Raw genomic sequence first — 26,922 nt, 5'->3', positions numbered from 1 at the left:
GGTACGTGAGATATTCAAGTGAAAGACAAACGGTGCCTGGTATTTTATGATGCTAAGACTCTCTATTTCGAACATGAATCTCATAAATACGCTTGAATGCCTCCACATACTCAGTCAGGTGACGTTCAGTTCGGGGTACCGTTATCCGAGTGAGGGGAAATATGATCGGGGATAGCACTTTTGTATCGAAGCAACACTGAGAAGGCATTTGATTCTCTCACGGAAGTATGGTATTTTCTATGACACGAAACGATGTCCGTAATCTTATCGTTTTGTTTTAAATAGGCCAAAACAATCAATATTGCTCCATAGTTGATGAAAACTTATTCTTATGATGTATAACTGCGCCTATATAAAAATGATACGTAGATCATCTCTGTTTAAGGAAGCACATAACCTCCATCGATAAGCAAATCACTACCAGTCATATAAGTAGAAGCATCACTCGCAAGGTATAGATAAAGACCCTTGATCTCTTTAACATGCCCCTGTCTTCCCAGCACAGCCATTCGGTATGCCTCGTTGAGAGCTTCGGGGCTCGCACCCATCTTTGTGTCGAAGAATCCAGGGGATACGATGTTTACACGTGCAAATTCTCGCCACTCTCGAGCCAGAGACTTTCCAAAGTGGGTGATGAAGGCCTTGCTACCGTTGTAGACCGGCTGGTCGGTTGGCACGTTGACGATGTGGGCACTCATGCTGGATGTGATGATGAAGTTACCGAAACCTTGACGCTTGAAGATCTCGCCAGCGTATTTTGCAGAGTAAACAACGCCGTCAACTGTGTGTTGTTAGATATAGAATATGGTTTAGGGAAAGGTGCGTACCGTTAACCGACATCTGCTTCTTGTACTCCTCGATAGTCTGCTCGAGGATTGGTTTCGAAATAGCCATGCCTTGGTAGTTTTGTCAGCTTTGTTTCTCATGATAAAAAGATATAGATTAGACCATACCTGCATTTGCAACATAAACATCGATTTTACCGTAGTCATCAAGGATCTTCTTCAGGGCATCTTGAATTTGCTGAGCGTCGGACACTAACAGGAGCAGAGTAAGCTATTGCAAAGACTTTTATTGCTTCGTGTGGCCTACCGTCGACCTTGTAAGCCGAAGCTTTGATTCCATGCTTCTCTGATAAGGAACGAGCCTTTTCAATAGCAGCATCATTCCTGTAGTGGCGTCAGTTAATGGTTTGTTAAGAAATAATCAAAGACTCACGAGTTATACCACAAGGCAACATTGCCGCCGGCTTCAGCATAGCCTTCAGCTACAGCGTATCCAAGGCCATCAGCAGCGCCATTGACAACACAGACTTTGCCATTCAAGCGGAATTGCTCTGTAACATTGGATGGAATGTTAGGAAATGGTCTAGGGAAACCATCTCGTACTTTGGAAGTCTCTTCCGCTGACATAGACATGATAAATGGTATGATATGGGTGTTGTATGGTGAATCTTCCTTGTTATGGTGGTAAAAAGAGGGGTAGTGAATGTGTACTGTATCATGGGAGAGAAAGAGAGGTAGGTAGTCATGATGCATGGGCTTGAACCCCGCATAGACTCGGGGTATTGTCATCCGATCCAGTTGACTTTTAATAGCTTCTTTCCTAATTGGAACTCTCAAGCGAAGTATTACGTAGTAGAGACCCGTTACACTGCCGTTACTTAAAATGTTTAAATTCAACGGCAATACTCTACCTAACACCAATAGCCTGGTATCGTGTAGTCGTCGCAAAAGTCATGCATTTACATCTAGACTCTTGTTCGCAATTGGCGATCGACTCTACAAGGATATAAATAAACCTACCATGTAACTACATGCTGACCTGTGGGGCAATATGATAGCCTACCTAGGTACCTGTTCAGCTGAAAATGAAATTAGACAAACAGCCACTTTTCCTCACCGATGTCCCAACAACGCGACCATTCAGTTCTTAATTCCTACAATTGAGATCTGAATTTTGGTCAAAATGTTGCCTCTTGAGTATCAGCATGATGGCTCCTCTTTCCTATTGCATTGCCTCAGTTTCTCTGGGGTAGTCTTGGCCGCATTGCTTATACATGCCCTTCGCAAGGGATATCAAGTCCGCAAGAAGTTTAAAGCTCTTGAAGCACAAGGAATTGTGAGTTCCCTTGTTATCTTCCGAACCTTCCAGCGGTTAATCTGATTCGAAGCCAATAATGAAACATTCCATGATCTTCGGTCACCTCGAATCTGTCGGAAAACTCGTTTCCTCTCTCCCGCCAGATGCCCATGGCGACTACTTGATGATGATGATCCGAGAGAATTGGCGTGAACTCTTCCCACAGTGCACAAAGTGTCCACCTGTCGCTTACATCGATACATGGCTATTCACCGCACCCATGGTGATATCTCTCAATCTTGATGTATCAACCCAGTTCACCACTCAGCACTCGCTGCCCAAGGCGTATGAGCAGAAGCACACCCTTTACCAATTGACCAAGAACCGCGACTTGGCCTCTATGGAGGGTGAAGAATGGAAGATCTGGCGTAAGAGGCTCAACCCGGCTTTCAGCATCCAGAACATCAATAGTCGTATCATAGACATCCTTGAGGAGGTCGAGGACTTTGCGGCTGTCCTCAAGAGTAAGGCAGGTGATGATGGTCAGTGGGGAGATGTTTTCTTATTTGAGAAGGCTACCACCAATCTTGCTCTCGATGTCATCGTGCGCTTTTTCCTGTAAGTTCACAATTAGCAACTGCCAGGAGGCTTCTATTCGCACATAGTTTCTCGATGCTGATGAGCTCTTCACAGGGATGTTCGCCTGAATGAACAATGGGGGGCGAACTCACCCATGTGCCACGCTCTTCAAGATACTATTTCTAGACTGTGCTTCTTTGTTCACATCGCTAATTTCATCCAATACTACAACCCTTGGCGCCAATTTAATTGTGGAAGAACTACAAGACTCTGGCTGATAGCATGACACCTATGATCAAGGAACGCACAAGAGCACGGCAGGAGGATCCTACTGCCAAAGGCAAGACACTCGTCGACCTCGTTGTTCAGGCACTCCAGGAAGAAAAGGCTGAGCAGAGCAATACCGCAAATGAAGGCAAGACTCAGCCAGGCTTGGAATTCGACACCGAATTCATGGATATGGCGATAGGTCAAATGAATACCTTCCTGTTTGCCGGTTTTGATACTACTGCGGCCACCGTCGCATGGCTGTTTCGTTTGTTGTGCCAATACCCAGATGTTGTGGCCAAGCTACATGATGAGCACGATGCTGTCTTGGGGACAAATGCTTGGGCTGCCGCTAACGTGATAAGAGAGGATCCGCAGCTGATGAATCAACTCCCATACACTCTAGCTATTCTCGAGGAATCAATGAGATACCACACCAATGTTGGTACCATGCGTCGTGGTGAGCCAGGCTTCTTCCTTGTTGGCCCTCCTGGTTCTGATCCTGGCTTCGATGGAAAGAAACTGCCTACCGAAGGCTTCATTGTCTGGGATGGCACCTGGGCAGTTCACCGCGACCCTGAAATTTGGCATAGACCAGATGAGTTTCTCCCAGAACGATTCATTATCACTGATCGCGAAGATCCATTATTTCCGCCAATTAATGGCTGGCGGTCCTTTGTGTCGGGGCCTCGAAATTGTATCGGGCAGCATCTCCTTGTACTTGAGGTCAAGTTGGTAATGGCGCTAGTGACGAGGTACTTTGATGTTGAGGTTACATGGGAGAAATGGGATCGGGCAAAGTAAGTCTTTCAAGCTGTTGTCCATTCATGAACTGTCACTGACCTGACCCCTTATAGAGGAACAACCAACGCCAAGAAAGCACCGACAATATGGGGCGATCGTTGCTATCAGGTTGGAGCAAATGCACTTCCGAGGGTCAAGGATAGTATGCCGGTGCATGTCAGGGTTCGCGCCTAGTAAAAATGAATGTTGGTGTTGTAGGCCATGACGATGTAGCAGCTTCTTTAAAGCCGTAGTTGCCGGGTGATAGAAGAGCTACCTTTGAGATTCAGACCACAAAGAAATAAATGGCCAAAGGATTTGGGGTAAACTTGCATAAGCCGGCCTCTTCAACAAAGCTGAGATTAGCCTTAGGGTAAGGCCGAAGTCAAGAATTTGCCTCGTTTGCTCTACTATACCGGTACTATAGTAAGTAGATATGTACTCAAATCACGTCGATAGTCGATGTCTTCGATGAACTCTTCCACGAGTATGCTAGTGACCTTATTCATTCCTCGCAGATACCTTCAGATAGCAAAGCAGGTAAAATAAGCTTGATGAAACCTTCAGTATGCCAGGGTTTATCTCGAGGGAATATGTCACTGCTCCTTCTGACAAATCTGATTCTTTTGTAAAGATAGCCGAATTAATGTTATGAGACCTAAAAATACTGAGGGATCTAGGAATATCTCCGATGTCACAATTTCGCGTTCTTTTGAGCCCAGATGTTGCCGCGTTCTCGGGACACACGACGATGAGATTAACTGAGGGCGACTGACTGAGTTTCTATGCAAGAGCATGTTCTTTAGTGAAATGTATTTCGGACCGTCATAGTGAGATCAGGGCCTGTACTGTGCGCAGCTTGGTCTCTCGGTTCTTGAAGGAAACTTCTATAACTGATATCTCGTTAGAAGACGAGGGTCAATGAATTCTCGTTTACATACTCAATTCTCTGCAACATGGTAGATTATCAAGAAATGAATTTGGTGGTCGCTCATTCTTTCAGGTAAATTAATAATGATATATGTGTCATGAAGAGACAGGGATCTACTTAGAATCTTCCATCAGGGCTCCCATATCGTATCAATTACTCAGACCTCCTTGAGCGATGTCGGTCCTGAAGACCTTAGACTCAAACGACACGCACTCAACCCCCTGATAAGCCTTGTCCCGAGCCTGTTGCAAGGTCTCTCCATAGGCAGCTACCGAGAATACTCGTCCTCCTGCTGTCTTCAATAATCCATCGTCCTCGTCCTTGCGAGTTCCTGCATGGAAAATGACCACGTCATCAGGAGGAGGGGTCCTTAACGAGATCGTCTTACCTGTCTTGTAGTCGCCGGGATATCCACCCGATGCAATGACAATATTGCACGCAAATCCTGGTTTGAATTTAATGGTGTCTTTGATTTGGTCGAGTGTGCCATTTGTGCATGATAGCAAGATACTCGCTAGGTCCGTTTCGTCAGACAGGAGAAGCATGGAGCTCTGAGTCTCTGGGTCGCCGAATCGCACGTTGTATTCGATAACCTTAGGGCCAGACTTGGTAATCATGACACCAGCGAAGAGCAAACCCTGAAAGGGGCATCCTGGGCATATAGTCAGTCAGTCATTCGCAAGTTGAATATAAATCCAATATAGTTGCCTAGGGACAGCATAATGTGGTGAGCTTAGGATACAAAAATAAACGACGTAACAGTCTGCTGTAGAAGACAGAAACTGGCACACCGCTTTCGTCCCTCATGTCTTTGCATCCAAGCGTTTTGATGAAGGGCTACCTGCTTACCTTGTTTCTGGAGAGCCTCGAATGTCGGCCTCAAGATATCATCATCGATCTGTTGTGTGATTTCTGAGGTGACCATCGGGACAGGAGCGTAAACACCCATACCTCCGGTATTGGGCCCCTTGTTGCCCTCTAGGATTCTCTTGTGGTCTTGGCCCGCCGGGAGAGAAAAGAAGGTCTTTCCGTCACTGAAGGTCAAGATGTTAATCTCTAATCCTTCCATGTACTCTTCAATCACTACCGAAGACCCGGCTGTAGAGAACACCCCGTCTTTCATGATGCTTCTGAGGTCCTCAAGAGCCTGGCCGGGGTCCTCGGGGAGAACCACACCCTTTCCTGCCGCGAGACCGTCTGCCTTGATCACGGTTCTGTGATCTTTGTCGGTAAAAACCTTACGCACGTATGCTTGAGCCTCGTCGAAGTCGTCGAAACTGCTGTGGGAGGCTGTAGGTATGCCATGATCCTTCATGAACGTCTTGGCGAAAACTTTGGAACCTTCGAGCTCCGCTGCTTTTCGTGAGGGCGCGAAACATGGGATTCCAGCTACAGACTTGTCAGTGACTGTTTGTACTCTCGTTTGGATCAATGGTCGACCGTGACTGACCTCCTCCGAAATACTCCTCGATACCATTGACCACATCGTCATCGGACCCAACCACTACTAATCCAACCTCAAGTTGCTTTGCCTTTTGCGCCAGCTCGCTGTATCCTGTCGGGCCTGTTCGAATCCCAGTAAGATTGGAAATAGGGACCGCGCCCTCTTCGGAAGATGTCCCTCCGTTTCCAGAAAAAACGAAGACCTGTTTCACTGATTGAGATTTACTCAACCTCCAGGCCAGCGCATGTTCTCGAGCCCCCTTCCCAACTATAAGCACCGTGACACTCGTATCTATCGTTGGTCCACGATAGCGTATTGTTAAGATGAAGTTCGGGGCAGAATAGAAAAAAGAAAAGAAGGCAAAGGATGAGAAGAATAAAAAAACGTTACAGTTACGGGAGGTGGGGGGAATGTTTGTGATCGAGGTTGTTTGTCAGACGCACGCAGCTGAGAGCTTAACACTATCTAATAGGTCTAAACCTCAGCCACTTGCTTCAACACAGAAAAGACGAGTCTTTTGGTATACGGAGCTTAAAACAGTGCACCTCGCCGTTCTAATTAAAATGCTTGGGTGAGTAGGTCTTCCTCCAGCGGGTTGAATTTCATCAATCAAGTTACACATCTACTTCACCACTTTGTTTGTAAACTCAAAATCGTAGGTTGGAATCATACGCAAGACTCCGGAATCGATTCCGAAACTCCTTTAGTCTAAGGTCCATACTCCGAAATGTAGCCAAACCGAATCTGAATGCTTTCTGATCATGTTGATTTATATCCGATCCATGATCGGCGTTAATTCCTCACATGTGGAGCTTATCATCAGTATATCATGACTACACGAAGTTATCGGGAATTAGAAGCCCATAAGTCCGTGATGTCTGATACTATAAAACGAACAACACCACATCAATTTGATGAACGATGCCCATCGCACTTGACACGCATCGCAGATACATTTAAAGCTAAGCGACAGTAAAAGTACTTATATCAAAATGACAACCCCAGTCTGGCTCATCACTGGAAGCTCCAACGGCTTTGGTCTACTTCTTAGCTTGAGAGCTTTGAAGGCTGGCCACAAAGTCATCTCAACAGTGCGAGACACCACTAGGTCAGCTGATGCTGTCAGTCAAATCGAAAAAGCTGGTGGGAAGATCATCACTCTCGACATGACCGAGTCTAAAGCAAGCATCACCGAAAAAGTCTTGGACGCGGAGAAAGTTTATGGACGCATCGACTATCTAGTCAATAATGCTGGGTATTCTTGCTTGGGAGCCATAGAGCTTTTCACGTGAGATTATCTTCCACAGGTATTACGAATCTAGACTGACGCAAAAAACAGGGAGGCCGAGGCCGAACATCAAATCCAGACCAACCTGTTTGGTCCCCTCTACGCACTTCAAGCTGCCCTTCCCGGCATGCGAAACCGTGGTTCAGGAACCATCATCAACTTCAGCAGTATCGCTGGTCAAGATGCCCTGCCAAGTTGCGGACTCTATAGTGCAAGCAAATTTGCCCTCGAGGGTTTGACTGAGAGTTTATCTAAGGAAGTCAAGGAGTTCGGTATTGACGTTCTGATTGTTGAGCCCGGAGCATTCCGCACCAATTTCCTCGACGCCAGTGTCAAGAGCAACATATCAGTCGAGAAGGCGTACCAGGGTACTTTGCTAGGGGAAACATACACCAAGTTTGCCAACTCGTCAGGAAAGCAACGCGGAGATCCCAACAAGGGAGTGGAAATCATTTACGAAGTTGCTACAGGGGAAGGAAAGGCAGGCCACCTCAAGGGTAAGATCTTGAGGTTGCCGTTGGGCGAAGACTGCTTCACACGTTTGGGTACTAAGCTTCAGTCTCTTCATCATGATCTTGATGCAACTCGCGAGATTGGCACCACAACTGACCTGGAGGAGAAGTAGTACTGAATAATTTTAACAGTATCTTACTAAGCATAATTTGTTATTTGAGCTTTGTGCTGCATCACTGTCGTTCTTTAATTACTAGTATCATTGAGAGAATACCAGGACGGGTTTCTGTTGTGCTGGACACAAGTATACTGGCACATGAATATGAAAATTGGTATTATTTTAGGTATTCGTTTGATTAAGAGTGCCATCGAATGTTCTGCGAAAGGGCGTTTCGTCAACTATTTAATGTAGAATGCGGTATTGAGGGATGGACTATTCGGGGTGTATTCTATCCCAGAGTATGAGAGCGTCCGCAATAGTCATCCAAAGTACTAGACTGTACTTAAAATCCAAGAGCCAAGCGCTTCTATCATGGTAATATGCTGACGCTGGGCGATGATGTATTGGGGGTATAGCTTTGAGCTTGGTAGGCTAGAAGTGCATAGTATTTCGGTCGTCGTTGATCACATCATTTCTGCGAAATCTCTTCGGGGGGTGAGTAGGAATGAATCTGTTTGGTATTAGTATGAGATACCCGCTTCAGTGTATGGATGCATGTATACCTTATCGGCCACCTGAAGCCACTCTTCCATACTTCGAACGTAAGGGTCCGCACTGGCATCTGCTACTGCCTCATGTCCCCAAACAACCATTTCGTCGAACTCGGCTGTTACTTGCATCCTTCCTGTTTGTTCTTGCTCGGCATCCTCATCCTCCACAATCTCTTCGACAGCTGTTTTAGGATCTTGTTGGGAAACTCGCTCGACGACAATGCCCCGGCAGTCTTTTGGGAGCTTTACGATCTTTCCCTGGAGTTTTCTTCCGCGAAAGTATGCTAGTTTTGTTCCGTCTTGTTATTCTGTTAGATAGGCTTCCTATGAAGTTCGTTCTCGGGGGGGCAAACCGTCGGTGGCAGCAGGGGTCCAATATGTTGATGTTGGTTCAATTGGACCATCATGGTGTATGCGACATGGCAGGATATTCGCTACTGCCTTGAACTTGTTCTCGTCGGGCTTTAATGAAAGGATTGGCTGTGACATTATGGCTGTACGATTTTTGTTCGTTGTTTAGGTAGGAAAAGGGGAACGCGACTAGACGCGTTAAGTGTCTACGGCAACGAATGACTTATCTTATCTCAAGAAGACAGACTAACCCCCTTCGGGGTCAGATCGTCAATTCGTCTAATGGGCTTCTTTTCTGTCTACATGTGACAACCCGAAGTCAAAAGAATGTTGCACGTCTTAAATTGATAGATTATCCATTATTCTTTTCATACACAGTTCTTATGCATTTCAGATGAAAAGCCTGCATCTACACCGAATACTAAGTTCCAATAAAACCACCTGGAATGGTGATAATGAGAGCGATTGATGAGATAGATGGGCCGCGCTTTAGTATATATGCATGCTCCAAGACTATGGGTATCTCAATAAACTTGCGGCAAATAGTCAGTTGCCTTCCCTGTTTCCAATCGAAATGGTGATTTAAATCAGCTATTTCTTCTTCTTCTTTGGTTTGTTTCCTTTCTGACCCCCTCCAGACGCTGTCTTTGGCGCATATCGATTCGCATGGTCCACATCAAAAGCTGACTTGTGCTTGCGAAAAAGTAACATAGTCGCTCGCGCATCTTCAATACTGGAATGCTCCCCTCCTTGTATCTCAACTCCTAGCAGCTGTTGGGCAAGGACTCGTAATGACGGTTTTCTCCCGTTTGCGTATTTTTTGAACCCTGAAAACTTGGCTGTGTCTCGTATGTCTTTTCCTGGATGGCTAAGAATGAGAGCTTCTAAATCATGCTTCAGGTCGTGGCCGACCAAAATTCGACCCCGAAGGAGCTTGTCAATCTCTGCTTGTACTTCCTCAAAGTCCCTGGCAAATCTCATAGATTTTTGGCTGATCCCGCTGACGGCTGTTCTCCAATTTGTGACCTTCTCCTTGGGTTTCACATAAGAGTCGTAAATTTGCACACCATGGAAGTCGACGATGCTCACACGAGCGAGAGCTGATTCATGGCCGCCTGGTCCTACACCAACCATCTCGCAGTCGATGGCAATGTATTTGCCGATCTCGATACCCTCTGTGAGTCCATGGTTAATTTTGTCTTTTGCAGCAGCAAGCATCATTGAGTTGTCTTTAGCACCCAAATTGTATGCCTCAGCGAGAGCTTCTGCGGATACATCGTGGTCTTCTGCCCATAGCGCAAGAGATGTCGAGGTCCCTGGTGCCGTCTCTTCAATCTTTGAGCTGTGAACGCCTCCCATTTTCTTCTTGTCGCTTGTTTGCGCCGATTTTGCTGCTTTTAGTGTTTTTGTAAAGGACTTTTGGACCTTGGGCTTTTTCGTTGGTGGATTTGTCGCTGGGGTCTCCGGTTTGCGCTTGAGAGACGGCTTTGATGCAGATTCCTCTTTGAGCTTTGCCTGGAGCTTCTTCCAATTTGAAGAAAGCGCAGCCATTTTGTGAAGATCGAACCAAATGACCACGAAAACCGCGATCAAATTTTCATGTGTTTGTATTGATATTAATCAAGAGTCGCAAAGCAATGTTTCGCTGCGATGAAATAAACGGGATTTGCAATTAACGGATGACCGATAAGACGCGACCACGCTCACCGCCCTACTGATAAGAGTTCTAAATCATTTTCTGCCATGCCCCTCCATCATACTTTCTCCCATTTTACAACTTACTACACTTACGCGACAACTCAACAATCATCAATACACGACGACACAGGTCACTTCCATCATGGCTGGCGGTACACCTGGAGGCGAGCCCACCGTGGGCTCAGGTGAGCCGCGATTAAAAAGCCTTGCGACACCCGAAACGATCAAGACTGGGTGCATTGCCTGGGTCGAGAAAGAAGGCCAGCCACGACGCGCCGAAATTCTCAGCATCAAGACAACCAAGAGCGGCAAACAATTTTACTGCAATTTTGATAACTTCAATAAGCGACTGGATGAATGGGTACCTGTCATCAGATTGGACTTTACTCGGGAGGTTGAATGGCCAAACCCCGAAAAGGAAAAGCCTAAAGACCCAAAGGCGAAGAAAGCGCCCACTGTGCAATCCAAGAAGACACAACCTTCAAAGAAGTCTCAAAAACGGCCCAGCAAACGAGAGCAATCAACTACGTCGGAAGCCAATACCCCACATCCTTGGACTGGTACGCAATTGGTAATCTTTTCCAGAATACAACCAGCTAATAATCGTCTAGATTTCGTGGAGAACCAAAACCGGCAAAAGTCTGCCTCGATCGGCCCCGATGGCGATAGTCAAGCACGCGCCAGCGTTGATGGCGGCGAAACACCTGGGGGAGGTGACGAAATGGAGGTGGACGAAAGAGAAACGGAAGTCAAAAGGGAGCCAGCAGAGTTCAGTCGTGAGGTCGAGATTGAGAAGCTTCGCACATCCGGCTCCATGACTCAAAATCCAACCGAAGTCTCACGAATCCGAAATATCTCCAAGGTACAATTTGGCCGTTTCGATCTGTATCCATGGTATTTCTCGCCATACCCCGAGATTTTCAGTCAGGAAGATGTCATTTTCATCTGTGAATTCTGTCTGAGCTATTATGGAGACTTGAAGGCTTTCACTCGGCACCGAAAAAAGTGCACACTACAGCACCCACCTGGAAACGAACTTTATCGAAATGAGGAAATATCCTTCTTCGAAATCGATGGGCGACGACAGCGAACGTGGTGTCGCAACCTTTGTCTTTTGTCCAAGATGTTTCTTGACCACAAGACACTGTATTATGATGTGGACCCTTTCCTGTTTTATGTCATGACGGTGCGAACCGAAAAAGGATGTCACATGGTGGGATATTTCTCCAAGGAGAAAGAGAGTGCAGACGGGTACAACGTTGCTTGTATTCTGACTATGCCTCAATATCAGCGCAAAGGCTACGGCCGACTTCTGATCCAGTTCTCGTACGAGCTCTCTCGAATCGAAGGAAAGCTTGGCTCCCCTGAAAAGCCACTGTCAGATTTGGGCCTGCTGAGTTATCGACAATATTGGTCAGAAAACATTCTGGAATTCCTCATGGGTTACAACGAACGTGACGAGAAAGTCACAATCGAGGCGATTTCTACAGCTCTGGCCATGACAACACAGGATGTCGAGCACACTCTCCAAGCATTGCGGATGCAGGTCTACCACAAGAGTGACCACAAGATTGTGATACCCGAGAAGTTGATCGAGCAACGCGAAAAGACCAAACTGAAGAGGAAGCGAACCGTGGACCCAACCAAGATCCAATGGAAACCTCCAGTATTCACAGCTTCAAGCCGAACATGGGGATGGTAATTGTAGTAACTTAAAAGCAAGCGAAAGACAAGATAGTTTTTAAATGATACCCATATGCACAAACCCAAGCAGCCCATTCGCAGTAAATTGGCGAAGTACATGACAATTGTTACCCCATCTCTCACCAGCCCCACGTCCTGTAACTCGAGCTCTGGAGGGGAGCTTAATCCGCGCTACGTAATCAGTGCGAAACGGCAATGCGACAGCTATTGGCACTCAAGCCCTGTCCAAATCATCGACACACCTAACCACCTCTAAAGCTGAATACATTCTGCATCTATCTGCTTTAAATTTGTGTTCACGTTTTACGATACCAGCGCGAGCCAATCATGACACTCTGTCTACTGGCATCGAGCTTACTCGCTCTGAGCGCAACGCTCGCCAGCGCCAGCCCAGACGACGAACAGATACCTCTCCCCGACTACCGTCGCATATGTCCCGACTATACACGATATGCTGCATTCCCTCAGTAGGTGATCTAATTGCCCAAGAACAGAATGAATCGAGCTAATAGCGCTTCATCATAGTCGACCCTTCAGTACAGGCCCTAAAGCGCTTCCATACCAACGACCGGCCAAGCAATGTCGGACGTTTCAGTCAGATGTGATCGAAAAGGTCATTGAAGACGTAACATCGCGCATGAAAGATCCAGATCTGGCACGATTGTTTGAAAACGCATTCCCTTCAACGACAGATACGACGGTCAAGTTCCATACCAAAGGAAAGACGGACACTGGCTTCTTTCGCATGGGAAGCTTTGGGGGGTTCCACGATGAAGGAGCTTGGGAGGGGCCACAGTCGTTCATCATCACAGGTGATATCATCGCCGAATGGCTGCGCGATTCTACAAACCAGCTACGGCCTTACCAACCGCTTGCTAAGAAGGACCCTGCCATACATACGCTGTTACTCGGCGCCATCAACACTCAAGCCGAATATGTGATCGAATCTCCATACTGCAACGCCTTCCAGCCACCACCTATCAGCGATCTTCCCGTCTCGTCTAATGGACAAGATGACAATGTTCACCCCGCATACGAGCCTCGCGCTGTCTTTGAGTGCAAGTACGAGCTCGACTCTCTGGCGCATTTCCTCGCTCTTGGCAATGATTTCTACGACCACACGGGCTCGACAGATTTTGTGAACAAGAGATGGCTACGAGCTGTCGATACAGTTTTAAACGTGCTCACAGAACAGTCCAAGTCGACTTTTGACCCTAAAACTGGCGAATTTCAGCGAAATGAGTACACCTTCTCACGTCGCACCGACACGGGAACCGAGACTCTTAATCTGAGGGGGGTCGGGAACCCCTTGAATTGGGGCACAGGATTGGTTCGCTCAGCCTTTAGGCCTAGTGATGATGCTACCATCCTGGGTTTCTTTATTCCTGCCAACGCACAAATGTCTGTCGAGCTGAAGCGAGCATCCAAAATGCTTGCAGCAGCTGGCAAGACAACGCTTTCTCAAAAATTGGAGTCGTGGAGCACAAAGCTGCGTGAAGGTGTTATGGAGCACGGTGTTATCAAACACAAGAAGTACGGGGATGTTTTTGCGTACGAGGTTGATGGCTACGGTTCATCGATATTGATGGACGATGCGAACTATCCTTCACTACTGGCGCTTCCTCTGATGGGATTTTGCGAAGCCAGCGACCCCATTTACCAAAACACTAGAAAGATGCTGTTGGAGAAGAGCGGAAACCCTTACTACCTAGAAGGAAAGGGCTTCAAGGGTATCGGGGGTAAGGCAACTCGTTTCTACATGACTGTGCGCACTGACTGACATTTTATAGGACCTCATATCGGACTTCGTAATGCTTGGCCAATGAGTCTTCTAGTGCAAGCTCGAACTTCGGACAACGATGAAGAGATTAAGGAATGCATCGACCTTGTCCTCAACTCTGCAAAATTGGGCTTGGTTCATGAGAGTATTGATGTCGAGCATATTAGCCAGTATACTAGAAGTTGGTTTGCGTGGGCCAACGGTGTATTTGCTTCTACAATTCTTGACCTGGCGAAGAGGAAGCCGCATTTAATCTTTGGCGAGGGTGCTACGGCGTACGAGATTTGATTGAAAAGGGGAGCTGTTGAAACTAAAAAAGATGGACGATATATTCATGGTTTGAAGAAAATAATTTGACAAGTTGGTTCCAAATCTTAGGGCAAACTCGCCCATTGAAACTCCAGACTAATGCAGTGGTTCATCTATCCTGATCCGCTAATAACAAATAATTGCTGGTGACGGAACTGAATTGGGAGATCGATATAAGCACCTGCATAGATCCACAGTTATCCGTTCATACCCCTCCTACGCCCTTCCACTGGAGATAAGCTTGACAAGTTAGCCGTCTCGTACATACAGCCGAACTACGACTCTATGGCTGTCCCTCAACTGATCCGATATCGCTCTGTCGGGCTCGTTGGCGGCATTTCCAAGTATAAAAGTTCCGAAGTTATTAGACAAAAGCAAAGACATTTTTGTAACACTTCAGCATACAAGGCTTCCATCTTGTCTCATTATACGACAGCTTCCCCTCTGTGTCGTAATCGTAACATCCGCTGCTCAACACCACCGCCGGCATCGTCATCATACTCTCACGCAGCAAAGATGAGAACGAAAACAACTCACGCTTCAGAGGTTGCCTCAGATCCTCAATCGGGAAAACATCAAATCAATCTCATTCGTGGCTGGCCAAACCCAGGTCTTCTTCCTGTTGATCTCATCTCAGCAGCTGCCCAGCGTAATCTTTCTGACCCGTCCATTTACGTCCCGGCCCTACAGTATGATATTTAGCAAACCTGTTATATAAACCCCAGCTGATCAAATGACAGATATGGTGCTGATCCAGGATACCAGCCACTGCGTGAAGCATTGGCGACCTGGTTGTCTGAGCACTACCATGTCGAGCGCGATCCCAATCGCATTTGTATTTCAGGCGGCGCAAGTCAGAATGTCGCATGCATTCTACAAAGCTTTACTGACCCTCACGTAACCCAAGCCGTGTGGTGTATTTCTCCATCTTACCATCTAGTCTTTCAGGTCTTTCGAGATAATGGCTTTGATGGCAGGCTGAGAGCTACGCCTGAAGACGAAGAGGGTGTTGACGTTGAGACACTAGAGGCTAAAATCGCCGAGTTTGAGAAGAATGCCCCAGAAGCCAAGGTACGCTCTTAAAAATGACAGTGCGATACTTATACTGACATTTGGATAGCCTCCTTTGAGCGATGCTGGGAAGGACCGTAAACATTATCGTCATGTCATCTACGCTGTTCCCACATGCTCGAATCCTTCTGGCAAGACGATGTCACTACGTCGTCGAGAAGCGCTCGTCCGACTTGCTCGCAAATATGACGCTCTCATTATCTGCGATGATGTTTATGACTTCCTCCAGTGGCGCATTGACAGCAATCCTAACCAAGTATCTGCGCGTGTGGACGACCAGGAGCACCCTGAGATGCTACTCCCTCGCCTATGCGACATCGACCTCGCCATGGGACAAGCGGACAATGATCCCCAAGGTTTTGGCCATGCCATAAGTAACGGATCTTTCAGTAAGCTTGTCGGGCCAGGAATGCGAACTGGTTGGCTGGAAGGCTCGCCCGCGTTTGCTTATGGTCTTGCTCAGACTGGTGCAACCAAGTCCGGCGGTTCACCCAGTCAGTTCTGTGCATCTTTGATGGCCGATCTATTGCAGTCTGGGTCTCTCCAGGATCGACTTGCTACAACAATAAGGCCTCAGCTTCAGCACCGTCATCGGATCATGATGGAAGCAATTCACAAACACCTGGGACCCCTGAGTGTTGGCATTCGAGATGCTGGTCTCCCTGAGGGACTCGTTTACGGGGGATACTTTGTGTGGCTCACGTTCGAAGAAGGAATCTCAGCCAAGGTTGTTTCCCAAGCTGCGATAGCGGAAGAGAACTTGGTGGTCGGTAATGGGACTATGTTCCAAGTGCCTGGAGATGAGAAGACGGTTCATCTGGACAACGCGGTCCGACTGACATTCGCGTATATCCCAGAGGAAGACTTGACTGAGGGCGTTGAGAGGTTAGCGGGCGTGCTGCGAAGGATCAAAGAAAACCCTGAAAAGTACAAAGCATCTGCCAGCACGACTGCAGATAGCGACATCATTAATGCCAACAAATAAGTCGAAAATAGACATGCAATAACCGTGTCGCCGACGTCGTCAGTAATTTCGAACTCGTGAGGACAAATAATGCAGTACGGGCCGTGGTAACTGTTTTGGGGCTCAGTGTCAAATTAATTAACACCATAAGTTCTCGGAATATCTGTTGTCCCCCTTTCCACCAAGGCATAACGACATATTTTCTTATGAACGTAGGATCAGAAGCCAAGTTCCCTGCCATGCTTGGTGAGCATTATGGCAAACGGGGGGGGCATCCATTGGTAGTTATAATAAACCTATATTCCAGATGTACAATATTCATCTCATAGCTGGCACAGTCTTCAGATGACGAGAACCGTGTCAAGCACTATTTGTAATCCCAATCCCTCCTCCTTTAATTCTTCTAGAAGGACATGAAATGGCTATTCTACTTCTTCGAAAAGAAGGACATAATGTTTCCCTGTCCCTTGGCTGCAGGCTTCGTCGCCTTGGATCCAGTGGATGATGATGGGGTCGGTGTTGGCGCAGCCTTCTTTGCTGGTGGAGGGGCCTCATCCTCTGAGAAGGATTCCCAGCCTGGCTCTTGGATTGTGACTTGTACCAGTTAGTATCTCTGTTTGAATTCTGCAGTGGCAACTTACCCATGTATCCCTGGTCGTCGAGGATTCGCTTCTTCTTCATTACTCGTCTCTTGCCCCTTCTGCGTCCATTGCTGGTGTTCGAAACCGATTCAGCGGGCTCCTCCGTTTCGTTTTTGACCGCGGGTTCTGGTTCTAGTTCTGGCTCTGGTGCCTCCTCCATCTCTTCGTCGGCTTGTTCAGACTCCTTGTCGGATTCTTCCTTTTCGTCCTCATCGTCATCCTCCATCATCTTTCGCAGTACATCTTCTCGTTCTTGTCGCCTCTTCTTGATGTCTGTCAGGTCAGCCGCAGGCTTCGAGCTTTTAGTCGCGACTATATCAGAGTCGTCTGCCTCTCCGTCGTCAGACAGAGCCATAGCAGAATCCTCCTCCTTTTTGGGGGTAGGCTTAGGCTTAGCAGGTTTCGCAGCTGCTCTTGCAAAAGATTGCATGATTCCACCTGATGCGCCTCGTTTTAGAGGAGCTGCCGGTTTCTTCCCACCACTTGGAGCAGGTGCCCCATCCTTGGATGAGGATGCTGCTGCTTCTTTCTTAGCAGCCTTGGTATCCTTCTTATTAGCTGCGGCAGATGAAGCTTCCTGCTTGGGCTTTGCAGTCGACTCTTTCTTCATAGCCTGCGATGGGGCTGATGCAGGCGGTTGCAGGCGACCCTTTCGCTCTCTTCGTCGAGCATTCGGATTACTGATAACTCCGTACTTCTTAGATGCAGAAGTTATGTCTCCATCTGTCGAATACTCTGAGAGTTGTGTCGCAAGATCTGACAGGAGAGAGAAATCTTTCTGCGGGTGCGGTGCAAGACTGTAAACATGAATTGAAGTCACTTCTTGGTATGCCGTCAGAATATCTATCGAAAAAGTCAGTCATCAATTCAATCAAAAAGCATTCACTTATTTTCGTACCATTCAGTTCCTCTTCCCGTACCAGGGTCAGGGTAGAAACTGGAGTCTCATCTTGCTCAGGGATTGAGCTCGACATTTCCACATCACCATTAGATTGCTCGTTGTCTACATTTTTGGTACCATAAACCAAATAGGTCGCGTGGACTGAATGGGATTTTTGGGCATTCTGGTAGTTGTGAAAATCATAGAGCATTCTAACATTTGTCAGGTGTTGTTGAATAACTGTTTTGTTGTAGACTCACTCCTTTGCGGTGTTGACATGCACATCTAGAGCTCGACTCAAGAGCCGATACGTGATCTGTATCATGTCAGTAGACTGAAGGTAAGAATTAAAGGATATCACAAACCGGTCGTTCTTCACTAAGCAGACGATCTGCTAGAAACTTTTTGTGTTCGTCCATCTTATATTGTTTGTGATGTTCTGGGGATGTATCGAGGTCAACTTAGGTAAAAATGCCGTTAGTATACTCCACGCTCCAAGGTTTGATACTAAACGGCCCAAGAGTCGGTTACAAGACAACATGGATTGACATACTAATTTCGTCTTTTATGGTTTCTGTCGCCCAGCTTCCAAATAGGTACAAGCCAGGAGGCCAGGTAACGAACGCGCCTAGACGCGAGATCACGTGTCAATCTGTTAAGAACGGAAGGTGCAGCACAGATGTCCTTGTAGTGAATCCTGGCAGCCCCTTTCGTTGGCGGGGCTATCCTCGAACCAGGTTCTTCATTGACATCGTCATTCTAGGCATCGCGTCTTTAACGCGACTAATTTATTCTGGGTCCAGAATCGCAAATCGACCCCCGTGCCATGCCAGCGAATTCTAGTTGTCATTTTTGTTATACAGACACCAACTGACTTTTTGTCCCTATTCAACCTCGCCGACTTCTCCATGTCCAAACACAATGTCTCCGACCCGACAGACTGGCTCACGACGCCTCTCAGTGCCCTTGCCGCTGTCGAGGGCGCATTGCGATGTCAAGTTTGCAAGGACTTCTATAAAACGCCTATGATCACGAACTGTTCCCATACATTCTGTTCACTTTGCATTCGAAGAGCACTATCAAACGATGGCAAATGTCCACTTTGTCGTGCAACAGAGCAAGAGAACAAATTACGAAGCAATTGGTCATTGGAAGAGGCTGTACAAGCCTTTGTTAGAGCTAGATCAGACACTTTGGAGTTGGCGCGAAAAGGCAATTCCCAAAACACGACATCAAAACGAAAAGCCACAACTGATCATCACGACTCCTGTAATTCACCAGAGGGCAAACGCCTACGGTCATCCTCACGATTACAGAATACTCGGTCTTCGGCCCGTCAGACACCGCAAATACAATACGATGAAACTGTCGAAGTCCCAGACAGCGATGGCGAAGACGACAACGATGACGACGAATTCCAACCAGAGCCAGGTAAGCGTCGGATCTTCACAGCGTGTGGATTGCTTCTAACTAATCGTAGAGGACGGTCTGGTTGCATGTCCCGTCTGCCAGGATCGAATGAAGGATTGGCAGGTCTTTACGCATCTAGAATCATGCACTGGGCCAAAGCCGAAACCGCAGCAGATTGTGCCCAGCGTTTCCAGTCCAATATACAGTCAACAACGACAGCCTACAAAGGCGCCCGACCGACTTCCTACAATCAATTACTCTATGTATAAAGAAACGGCACTGCGAAAGAAGATGGCCGATCTTGGCATTTCTAATCAGGGACCCCGCGCTCTACTTGAGCGACGACACAAAGAATGGATGACAATATGGAACTCAAACTGCGACGCTGCGCAACCTAGGACGCGCCACGACTTACTACGTGATCTAAACGTTTGGGAAAACACACTAGGAGCACGGGCTCCGACAACAGGGCGGGCTGTTCAAAACGCGGCTATTATCAAAGACAAAGACTTTGATGGCGCAGCATGGGCCGCTAAACATGACACATCCTTCAAAGACTTGATCGCAAATGCAAGAAAGACGATGCTTGATGCAAAGGAGAAGGCCGAGAAAGCGGCCAGAGAGACGGAGGTGGAAGAGGCTGCTAAGGCACATTCCCAAGCACAGGAGCCAGAGGTTCCCACTCAACAGCTGACTGGGCGAATAACTGGGCGAATAGTCCCCAGTACAAGGGAACCACCAGGAGAAAGCTTCCAATGACATCTTCCTTAGCCGGCGTATTCATGACCATTTCAAGTAGATAGATAGATGGTGTGTGGACTGGGAAACCATACAGCGATGCAAGAAACAGAAGCAACACAAATGCCCTAATGTATAGATTCTAACGAAGAATGACCCAATTTGTACAATCTTAAGCTCAAAATAACGCCCCGAATACCCTACTGCACTGATCATGGACACATATAAACCGTTGGGTCAGTACTGACCCTCTTCCTCTTGATGTTCTTTGTGGTTGGCATTCCCTATATAGCCAGGTTCGCAATCCCAGTCTCGGCAGTGGGTGTCTGCTCCTTGTGTCGAATTTCTTCTGTGTCGGCGGGCACAGATGGAAGCTCGTCGAGTTTCTTTTGTGCCTCGGCTGCTTCCCGTGCCTCGCGCGCTTTCTCCTCTGCAGCCTCTTTCGTCTTCTGCTTCTCCTCTTCCTTCTCGCGCTCCATGGCCTCCATGGCCTCGAGCTCGTCGTCCAGCACATCCTTGTCGACAACTTGGCCAGTTGACTCGGCCATGATGGCGCTGACCTCGTCTGTAGAGCTCATCTGCTCGCGAAGCTGATCCATCACTGCATCGACGCGGTCTGCACCGCCAACTTGTTTGTTGAGGCTTGCCAGTGCTCCGGAAGAAGCCTCCATGACATTGACGAGTTGCACGTTGTCGGCGGCTTGTTCAAGCTTCGCAGCGACTTCTTCCAGTTGGTTGAGGGTGGAATACCGGGTAGCCAAAGAAGCCTCTGCGATCTTCTTGGACTTGAGCGCTGCAAGGGCTGAGACGCGGTTTTTGCGAGTGACGGCATCTTTGGCTGTTTGTGAGAGTTCGTCGATTCGCGTATTAAGGAGGTCGGCTTGATGCTTGAGGCTTTCCGTAAGCTCTTTTAGCGATGCAATAGAAGCATCTTCCTTTGTGATGCCACCTTGCTCTCCAGAGCCCTTGATCCTAATCGTGTTTCCGTCGTAATCAATAACCTCCTTATCTCGCGACAAGAATTTCAGCAGCACATCCAGGTCGTTATCTGTCAAGCGCTGGTCCTTTACAAGAGCCGCTGAAAACGCCTTCTGGAACTGTGCCCTGCTAAAAACGCGGTCAAATCTTGACACCTTATCCGCCATTAGATCGCCCAACTCCTTCGCAGCAGTTTCCATATTCTTAACAACGACATACTGGCCGGTTGGCAGCTTATCGTCTCCTCTAGAGGGGTCTATAACACCCAGCTGTCGCAAAGTCCAGTTCATAACACTCCATGGTAAGCCTGCCCAACTGCTCTGATATATACTTTGTTGGGATTTCTCGAAGTCGTTGAAAGGTATGAAGTCTCGAGCAGCGGTAGATTCGCGGGCTACTGTTCCAAGTGCGAGAGGCTGCCCAAATTCTTTGTGCTCCAATGACCGGAGCAGCGAGTCGTCGAGTTTGAGGACGAAATGGTCAGGAGTTGACCCGCGATGTGAAATCATGCCCTTTGCGACAAGATCAGAGAGGGCCTGGCGCCAGGCAGAGATGTTGGCTTGGTAACCATCTGGGTTCAAGGTGCGCTGGGATCGAAAGTCGGAGTATCGGGCTGGTAATCGTGACCTGGGAGGCAAGTTAGTAAACCTCCTATTCAGATGAATAGTACAAGACTGTGTTACCTGCTAAAGCTTGGGTCGTTCTTGATGAGGTAGTCTGCAAGCTCGCCCATGATAACTGAAGTTGAGAACGCCTGCCTGTTTGCGTGCACTCTCGCGGATGTAAAGGTTCGGGGTTTCTTTGGATAGAACGGTCAAATTTCTTCTGTCGTGACTTTTTGCGTTGCAGTGTAAATGATTAAAAGATGGTGAAAGGGGAACTTCAAAAAGAAAATGACGACACTTTACTTTAGATGCATCCCGTGAATGCAAATCGGTGCAGCCCGTCCCGTCTGTTAGGCTTGTCAGGGCAGACTTGGCTGTTACCAGGGACGATGGCCCTTGCAGTGGGGTTGTTAGTGGATTAACAAGGGGATCCATTCGCTAGGTTCTGCTCGAACTTTGAATGGAATGGATGTTTCCATGAGTTAGTTGCTGATACAGGACAGACTGATGGATATTTATCATGATCAACCAGCGACTTGAATGAGCTATCTGTTGACTATATATAATATTTACACTTATAGATGATAGCACATCTCAACATGCTTCTCAGACGAGCCATCACCATGCTCTAACGTAGCCTAGGATTGTGTTTCATTTAGACCTGCACGTACTGCAATATGACCGTATCATGATATCTTTATTTATCGAAAAAGTCTTATCATGGATTCTGATATCGGTCCAGAGCCGTAAACGGATGGCTACGGCAGTCGACCTCAAAGCCGAGAGTCCCTGCTACAACCCAAACCCAAACCCTCCGTCTCCAAATCTGTGCTTTTTTCGTCATTTGGGCCGGGGATATGGCAACTGTTTAAGCTCCTGATAGGTCAGGGCTCAGATGCAGGTCCTCCTCCTCTTGACTCCAATTCTGGAGTAAGTTGATGGGTCGAATCGCGGGGTAAGAAAAGGCCGCTCAAGTTGTTTGATAACATCAACTTGACTGGTCTAGCAGATACTGTAATAATTCCACTTTATCGTGATCCGTCTATCGCAATTGACTGTCAAAATTAGCCTGGTTCTCTTTTTGAATGTCTTATCACTATAATCAAAGTATTCCGCTGTGATATACTGGGACGAAGACAACACTCATAAACAATATCATCATCTTGACCAAGACCCTCTTCATCTCCATCACCTACCTATAACAGTCTTGGCTCCTCCTTGTTCTTGTCCAAAACGCTCTTATCATATCCGATCACACCATCCTCTTCTTCCTTAACTTTCTCCACCTCACTCGCAGTCTTAGTCAACAAATGAGTACCCGTCGGCTCTTCACTACCGCATTCAAGACCCTCAACGTCTCTCTTACAAAGTCACACTCATTCAATCCAATCATCCGCCCCCTCTTCACACATCGCACAATGGCTTCAGCTGCTGCCAAACGTCTCGCCGGCAAGACCATCCTTGTCACTGGTGCCTCCTCCGGCATCGGACGTTCCACTGCTCTCGAGTTTGCCCGAACTGCGCCCAAGAATGACCTACGTCTCATTCTCACTGCGCGCCGTGTTGACTCCCTCAAGGAGCTTGCCGAGAAGATCAAGAGCGAAGTCGGTGATGGCGTTCAGGTCCTTCCGTTCAAGCTTGATGTTAGCAACCCTGCCGAAGTGAAGGGTATCGTAAACAACTTGCCCGAAGAGTGGAGGAACATCGATGTTCTTGTTAACAATGCGTGAGTTATTCTTTGCAGAGACAACATGATACAATGGCTAATAAAATGAAAAGAGGCCTTGTCAAGGGCGTGGCTCGGGCTCCAGAAATCGCTGAGGAGGATATCAACATCATGTTCCAGACAAATGTCACCGGTCTTATCAACATGACCCAGGCCATCCTCCCTATCTTCCTTGCCCGACCTGACGGCGGCCATGGCGACATCATCAATGTGGGTTCTATCGCTGGTCGAGAACCCTACCCTGGCGGTGGTATTTACTGCGCCACCAAGGCTGCTGTCCGCAGCTTCACTGAGAGCTTGCGAAAGGAGCTCATTGCCAGCCGCGTTCGTGTCATTGAGATTGACCCCGGCCAAGTTGAGACTGTAAGCTAAGCCAGGCTGCCGTCATTAACTTACATAACGAGTAACTAACAGATATACAGGAGTTCTCCGTGGTGCGATTCTATGGTGACAAGTCAAAGGCCGATGCAGTCTATGCGTAAGTAATCCTCATCGTTCTAAAGTTACACAAGCACCGTGAACTAATCCCAAGCAGTGGGTGCGAACCTCTTACACCCGAAGACATTGCTGAGGTCGTCGTGTTTACGGCCACCCGTCGGGAGAACGTTGTTATTGCTGATACACTAGTTTTCCCCAGTCATCAGGTAAGCTTCAAAGTCGACAATCAAATCGTCGAGCTAATATTGGTGAACCATAGGCTGGTGCCGGTTCCATGCATCGAAAGGGGGCATAGATTGTTGAGTAGAAGTCGATAAACAAGCATGTGTTACGTTACTTTTTGAGATATGTGCAGGTGAAATAATCTTGAATTGAATTGACCGCGAGTTGACGCGTAGCTACCAGCTATAGGCAATGACTAACAATGGCACCTAAAGGAATACATTACGGAATGTTCGGAAATTTCTCTTGCCCATAACTCATCTGCCCCCGAAGAGACAGCAGACCAATTGATCCTGAGTCACAGGCCTTCTAAGACCGAAGAATTTGATATACCAACGTTCCGTTAAGAACCCATTCTGAGATGAATCGGGCTCCTGCCGTCAACAAGTGACAGCACCGCTGGGTTGCATTTTGCCATACCTCAAATCAAGGCAGGCAGGCATATGACATGTTACATCACACTGCAGTGAAGCTGAACCAGAAAGACCAGAAACAATCATCATAATTCATCACCTACTCTGCTTTTGCTCCGACATTCCAAAATCGGAGGGCATGGCCCAGCACAGGATACCAAGGGTTCCTTTCCCCAGACGCCTCGCTAAAATAAATAGTAATCATAAAAAACAACCTTGACGGTGTTTATCAGTACAAAGCCATGCGAGCAGGCTAAGTAGACTTGTGTAGCAACTAGTGATTGGTCAAGACCAAAAACACGGCAACGCAACCGTGTCTAATCACCGTAATGTTGGAAGAGAGGCGAGAGCGCCTCACCGTAGTGGTTACGTCGAATGGCTTCGGCGAGTAGGAAAGAAAGGTCGAGAACAACAAGTTTGCTGATGCTACGAGCTCTGTCCTTGTCGATGGGAAAACTGTTGGTGACAACAATCTGGTCAATGCACTCGCACGCTTGAAGTTGTTCCAAACTGTCGCCTCCAAACACGCCATGAGTGGCCATGCAGTAAACCCTTTTGGCTCCACCCTTCTTCACTACAGTCTCGGCTGCAGCAATCCAAGATCCGGCCTTGTCAATCATGTCATCCACGATGAAGACGGTACGGTTCTTGACGTTTCCAACCAGAGTAATTAGATGCTCGGCTCCAGGTTCCTCGAAAGCATTGTCTTCCTCATCGGAACTTGCCGCGGCATCACCGGATCCTCCAAGGGATTGGGGCTCAGGAACAAAGAACGAAGATGCATGCGACATCGTCATTGGATCGTCGTCAACACTGCCATCGACAACCGATCGATCAGGAGAAGGATAATCATCCTCAACAATGCGGCCCTGGACCAAACGGCCTTGCGTGACCTCAGACGCCTTATGATCATCGTAGTCCGTCTCGCCGTTGACCGAATCATCGGGTGATCCTGCAGGTGGTGTAGCGTTTGAATCCACAGGCTCGGTCATATTGGGGTCGGGTACACGCGCGGAACTGTCAACTCGTGTAGGAGAGCCCTGCGAATTCGTCACAATTCTAGTGCGCGGAGGCGGGGTCTCCCTCTTAGGAGTGACATCGGTCTCGACCGCACGCTCGGCCTGCGGAGGTCCACGATAGGGAATAGGGCGGTTTGACTCCAAAGGCGTTGGTTGGCGGTCGACGTTGTGATCAAAATGTCTCATGATCATGCTGGCTGTCATGTTGCTCACACGCTTCCTGTCTGTAGTGACAATACCGAAGTTGAGCTTCAGAGCATCTGCAAGCGATGTCACACGCTTGGTTCCTCCAGCATTCTTGGAAACCACGACCGCTTCGCGCCAGTTAGACACGTTGTGGCGGATCCATTTAGCGAGGATAGGCTCTGCATGTAGGTTGTCGACGGGACATTTGAAAAACCCCTGCATCTGAGATGCGTGAAGGTCGACAGTGATGATATGCTTAACACCAGCAACACCCAACAAGTTCGCAAGCATACGAGCAGTGATCGCACCCCTATGCGACTTCTTCTTTGATTGCCGACTGTAGGGAAAGTAAGGAAGGACGGCTGTTAAAGGAAAACAAGTAAGCCGATTGAGGTCTCAAACAAGGGAAGAGAACCACAAACCAGTGACTTTGTTAGCGGAACCGCCTTTGCAGGCTGAGATCATGATGAGAAGCTCCATGATGGAGTCATTGATGCTGGGGCTGCCGGACTGGACAACGAAGACATCCTTCTCTCGGACACTTGTCAGAATTCTGACGCTCGTTTCGCCCTTGGTAACCGGTTAGCTCAAAGCACGCAGTTGACTGACTGCCAGACATGGGCCAGGGCGAGTCGGTCCATCGAGAGAGTTGGGGCCGTTCGCGAAAGAAGGGTCGGGTCATGTTGAATGACCATGGCCACGAGGGCAAGGGAAGCTCACATTGGAAAACTGCGTAAGCTCAGCGCTGGCAGGATGCATGCCCAAGTTCTCGCAGATTTGGCCTGTGAGGACTGGGCATGAATTGCCGGCGAAGATGAGTGTGTTGCGCATCTTTACCAGCCCTTTAACAGAAGAATAAAGGGTGAGGTGTGGATGTGAGTGAAGAAAACAGAAGAAAGAAGGTTGAAGTGGAAGGAAACTTTTTAAAGCTTGCGCGATCCACTGTGACAGGAGCTTTTTTTTTCGTCGGTTCCGTACAAGAGACTGTGTGAAGTGAGCTTTGGCTGCACTGTAGAGGACAATCAGTGGAACGATTTTCTAGCGGGGTTAGAGAGGATGGACTTGACTCTACAGAGACTTTGCCCACTAGACATTAGTTCCTCCCCATACTTAAATCACAGTGTGTTTACTGTGTGCTCTCCCCGCACTCATTAGCCAAGCGGGGCATCCCGGAAGTGCGTCACAGTCGCAATCTCCAACGTTCGGACACCGAAATCCTTGCTGTGAGTGCTTCACAGTTACTTTGCGCAA

The 26,922-nt window shown here is 47.8% G+C and overlaps 15 protein-coding genes across 15 annotated transcripts; 8 read left to right on the top strand and 7 right to left on the bottom strand.

Moving 5' to 3' along the window:
• Nucleotides 1-380: 380 nt before the first annotated feature.
• Nucleotides 381-1,418, bottom strand: FGSG_04248 (uncharacterized protein; the record flags this gene model as incomplete). Its single annotated transcript, XM_011323071.1, has 5 exons — nucleotides 381-781; nucleotides 828-896; nucleotides 954-1,037; nucleotides 1,093-1,169; nucleotides 1,219-1,418. The coding sequence occupies 5 exons, from the start codon at nucleotides 1,416-1,418 to the stop codon at nucleotides 381-383; spliced, it is 831 nt and encodes a 276-aa protein (XP_011321373.1).
• A 944-nt stretch (nucleotides 1,419-2,362) lies between these two features.
• FGSG_12284 (uncharacterized protein) lies at nucleotides 2,363-2,704 on the top strand (the record flags this gene model as incomplete). The annotated part of the gene is made up of 1 exon (XM_011323070.1): nucleotides 2,363-2,704. One exon carries the CDS (start codon nucleotides 2,363-2,365, stop codon nucleotides 2,702-2,704), a length of 342 nt encoding a protein of 113 aa, XP_011321372.1.
• Nucleotides 2,705-3,120: 416 nt separating this feature from the next.
• Nucleotides 3,121-3,906, top strand: FGSG_12283 (uncharacterized protein; the record flags this gene model as incomplete). Its single annotated transcript, XM_011323069.1, has 3 exons — nucleotides 3,121-3,196; nucleotides 3,335-3,728; nucleotides 3,786-3,906. 3 exons carry the CDS (start codon nucleotides 3,121-3,123, stop codon nucleotides 3,904-3,906), a joined length of 591 nt encoding a protein of 196 aa, XP_011321371.1.
• An 885-nt stretch (nucleotides 3,907-4,791) lies between these two features.
• FGSG_04250 (uncharacterized protein) lies at nucleotides 4,792-6,332 on the bottom strand (the record flags this gene model as incomplete). Its single annotated transcript, XM_011323068.1, has 5 exons — nucleotides 4,792-4,973; nucleotides 5,031-5,294; nucleotides 5,492-6,031; nucleotides 6,093-6,206; nucleotides 6,317-6,332. 5 exons carry the CDS (start codon nucleotides 6,330-6,332, stop codon nucleotides 4,792-4,794), a joined length of 1,116 nt encoding a protein of 371 aa, XP_011321370.1.
• A 746-nt stretch (nucleotides 6,333-7,078) lies between these two features.
• Nucleotides 7,079-7,999, top strand: FGSG_04251 (uncharacterized protein; the record flags this gene model as incomplete). The annotated part of the gene is made up of 2 exons (XM_011323067.1): nucleotides 7,079-7,374; nucleotides 7,426-7,999. The coding sequence occupies 2 exons, from the start codon at nucleotides 7,079-7,081 to the stop codon at nucleotides 7,997-7,999; spliced, it is 870 nt and encodes a 289-aa protein (XP_011321369.1).
• Nucleotides 8,000-8,456: 457 nt separating this feature from the next.
• On the bottom strand, nucleotides 8,457-9,027 carry FGSG_04252 (uncharacterized protein; the record flags this gene model as incomplete). Its single annotated transcript, XM_011323066.1, has 3 exons — nucleotides 8,457-8,498; nucleotides 8,551-8,822; nucleotides 8,892-9,027. 3 exons carry the CDS (start codon nucleotides 9,025-9,027, stop codon nucleotides 8,457-8,459), a joined length of 450 nt encoding a protein of 149 aa, XP_011321368.1.
• Nucleotides 9,028-9,480: 453 nt separating this feature from the next.
• Nucleotides 9,481-10,440, bottom strand: FGSG_04253 (RNA exonuclease 4; the record flags this gene model as incomplete). Its single annotated transcript, XM_011323065.1, has 1 exon — nucleotides 9,481-10,440. The coding sequence occupies one exon, from the start codon at nucleotides 10,438-10,440 to the stop codon at nucleotides 9,481-9,483; it is 960 nt and encodes a 319-aa protein (XP_011321367.1).
• A 289-nt stretch (nucleotides 10,441-10,729) lies between these two features.
• FGSG_04254 (histone acetyltransferase E) lies at nucleotides 10,730-12,289 on the top strand (the record flags this gene model as incomplete). The annotated part of the gene is made up of 2 exons (XM_011323064.1): nucleotides 10,730-11,147; nucleotides 11,199-12,289. 2 exons carry the CDS (start codon nucleotides 10,730-10,732, stop codon nucleotides 12,287-12,289), a joined length of 1,509 nt encoding a protein of 502 aa, XP_011321366.1.
• Nucleotides 12,290-12,618: 329 nt separating this feature from the next.
• Nucleotides 12,619-14,359, top strand: FGSG_04255 (uncharacterized protein; the record flags this gene model as incomplete). Its single annotated transcript, XM_011323063.1, has 3 exons — nucleotides 12,619-12,758; nucleotides 12,817-14,030; nucleotides 14,082-14,359. 3 exons carry the CDS (start codon nucleotides 12,619-12,621, stop codon nucleotides 14,357-14,359), a joined length of 1,632 nt encoding a protein of 543 aa, XP_011321365.1.
• Nucleotides 14,360-14,896: 537 nt separating this feature from the next.
• On the top strand, nucleotides 14,897-16,436 carry FGSG_04256 (uncharacterized protein; the record flags this gene model as incomplete). The annotated part of the gene is made up of 3 exons (XM_011323062.1): nucleotides 14,897-15,069; nucleotides 15,121-15,451; nucleotides 15,501-16,436. The coding sequence occupies 3 exons, from the start codon at nucleotides 14,897-14,899 to the stop codon at nucleotides 16,434-16,436; spliced, it is 1,440 nt and encodes a 479-aa protein (XP_011321364.1).
• Nucleotides 16,437-16,842: 406 nt separating this feature from the next.
• Nucleotides 16,843-18,355, bottom strand: FGSG_04257 (uncharacterized protein; the record flags this gene model as incomplete). The annotated part of the gene is made up of 5 exons (XM_011323061.1): nucleotides 16,843-17,009; nucleotides 17,057-17,899; nucleotides 17,955-18,148; nucleotides 18,197-18,252; nucleotides 18,302-18,355. The coding sequence occupies 5 exons, from the start codon at nucleotides 18,353-18,355 to the stop codon at nucleotides 16,843-16,845; spliced, it is 1,314 nt and encodes a 437-aa protein (XP_011321363.1).
• Nucleotides 18,356-19,022: 667 nt separating this feature from the next.
• Nucleotides 19,023-20,105, top strand: FGSG_04258 (postreplication repair E3 ubiquitin-protein ligase rad18; the record flags this gene model as incomplete). Its single annotated transcript, XM_011323060.1, has 2 exons — nucleotides 19,023-19,367; nucleotides 19,419-20,105. 2 exons carry the CDS (start codon nucleotides 19,023-19,025, stop codon nucleotides 20,103-20,105), a joined length of 1,032 nt encoding a protein of 343 aa, XP_011321362.1.
• A 263-nt stretch (nucleotides 20,106-20,368) lies between these two features.
• Nucleotides 20,369-21,795, bottom strand: FGSG_04259 (uncharacterized protein; the record flags this gene model as incomplete). Its single annotated transcript, XM_011323059.1, has 2 exons — nucleotides 20,369-21,689; nucleotides 21,746-21,795. 2 exons carry the CDS (start codon nucleotides 21,793-21,795, stop codon nucleotides 20,369-20,371), a joined length of 1,371 nt encoding a protein of 456 aa, XP_011321361.1.
• A 1,251-nt stretch (nucleotides 21,796-23,046) lies between these two features.
• On the top strand, nucleotides 23,047-24,458 carry FGSG_04260 (uncharacterized protein). The gene is made up of 5 exons (XM_011323058.1): nucleotides 23,047-23,393; nucleotides 23,447-23,756; nucleotides 23,816-23,871; nucleotides 23,929-24,037; nucleotides 24,091-24,458. The coding sequence occupies exons 1-5, from the start codon at nucleotides 23,086-23,088 to the stop codon at nucleotides 24,124-24,126; spliced, it is 819 nt and encodes a 272-aa protein (XP_011321360.1). The 5' UTR covers nucleotides 23,047-23,085; the 3' UTR covers nucleotides 24,127-24,458.
• Nucleotides 24,459-24,597: 139 nt separating this feature from the next.
• FGSG_04261 (ribose-phosphate pyrophosphokinase 1) lies at nucleotides 24,598-26,531 on the bottom strand. Its single transcript, XM_011323057.1, has 3 exons — nucleotides 26,392-26,531; nucleotides 26,094-26,241; nucleotides 24,598-26,033 (listed from the first exon to the last, which is right to left on the bottom strand). Exons 2-3 carry the CDS (start codon nucleotides 26,149-26,151, stop codon nucleotides 24,784-24,786), a joined length of 1,308 nt encoding a protein of 435 aa, XP_011321359.1. The 5' UTR covers nucleotides 26,152-26,241; nucleotides 26,392-26,531; the 3' UTR covers nucleotides 24,598-24,783.
• Nucleotides 26,532-26,922: the final 391 nt, after the last annotated feature.

Source organism: Fusarium graminearum, chromosome 2, assembly GCF_000240135.3.
Source record: "Fusarium graminearum PH-1 chromosome 2, whole genome shotgun sequence".
Lineage (NCBI taxonomy): Eukaryota > Fungi > Ascomycota > Sordariomycetes > Hypocreales > Nectriaceae > Fusarium > Fusarium graminearum.
This window is presented reverse-complemented; position numbering and strand designations above follow the sequence as displayed.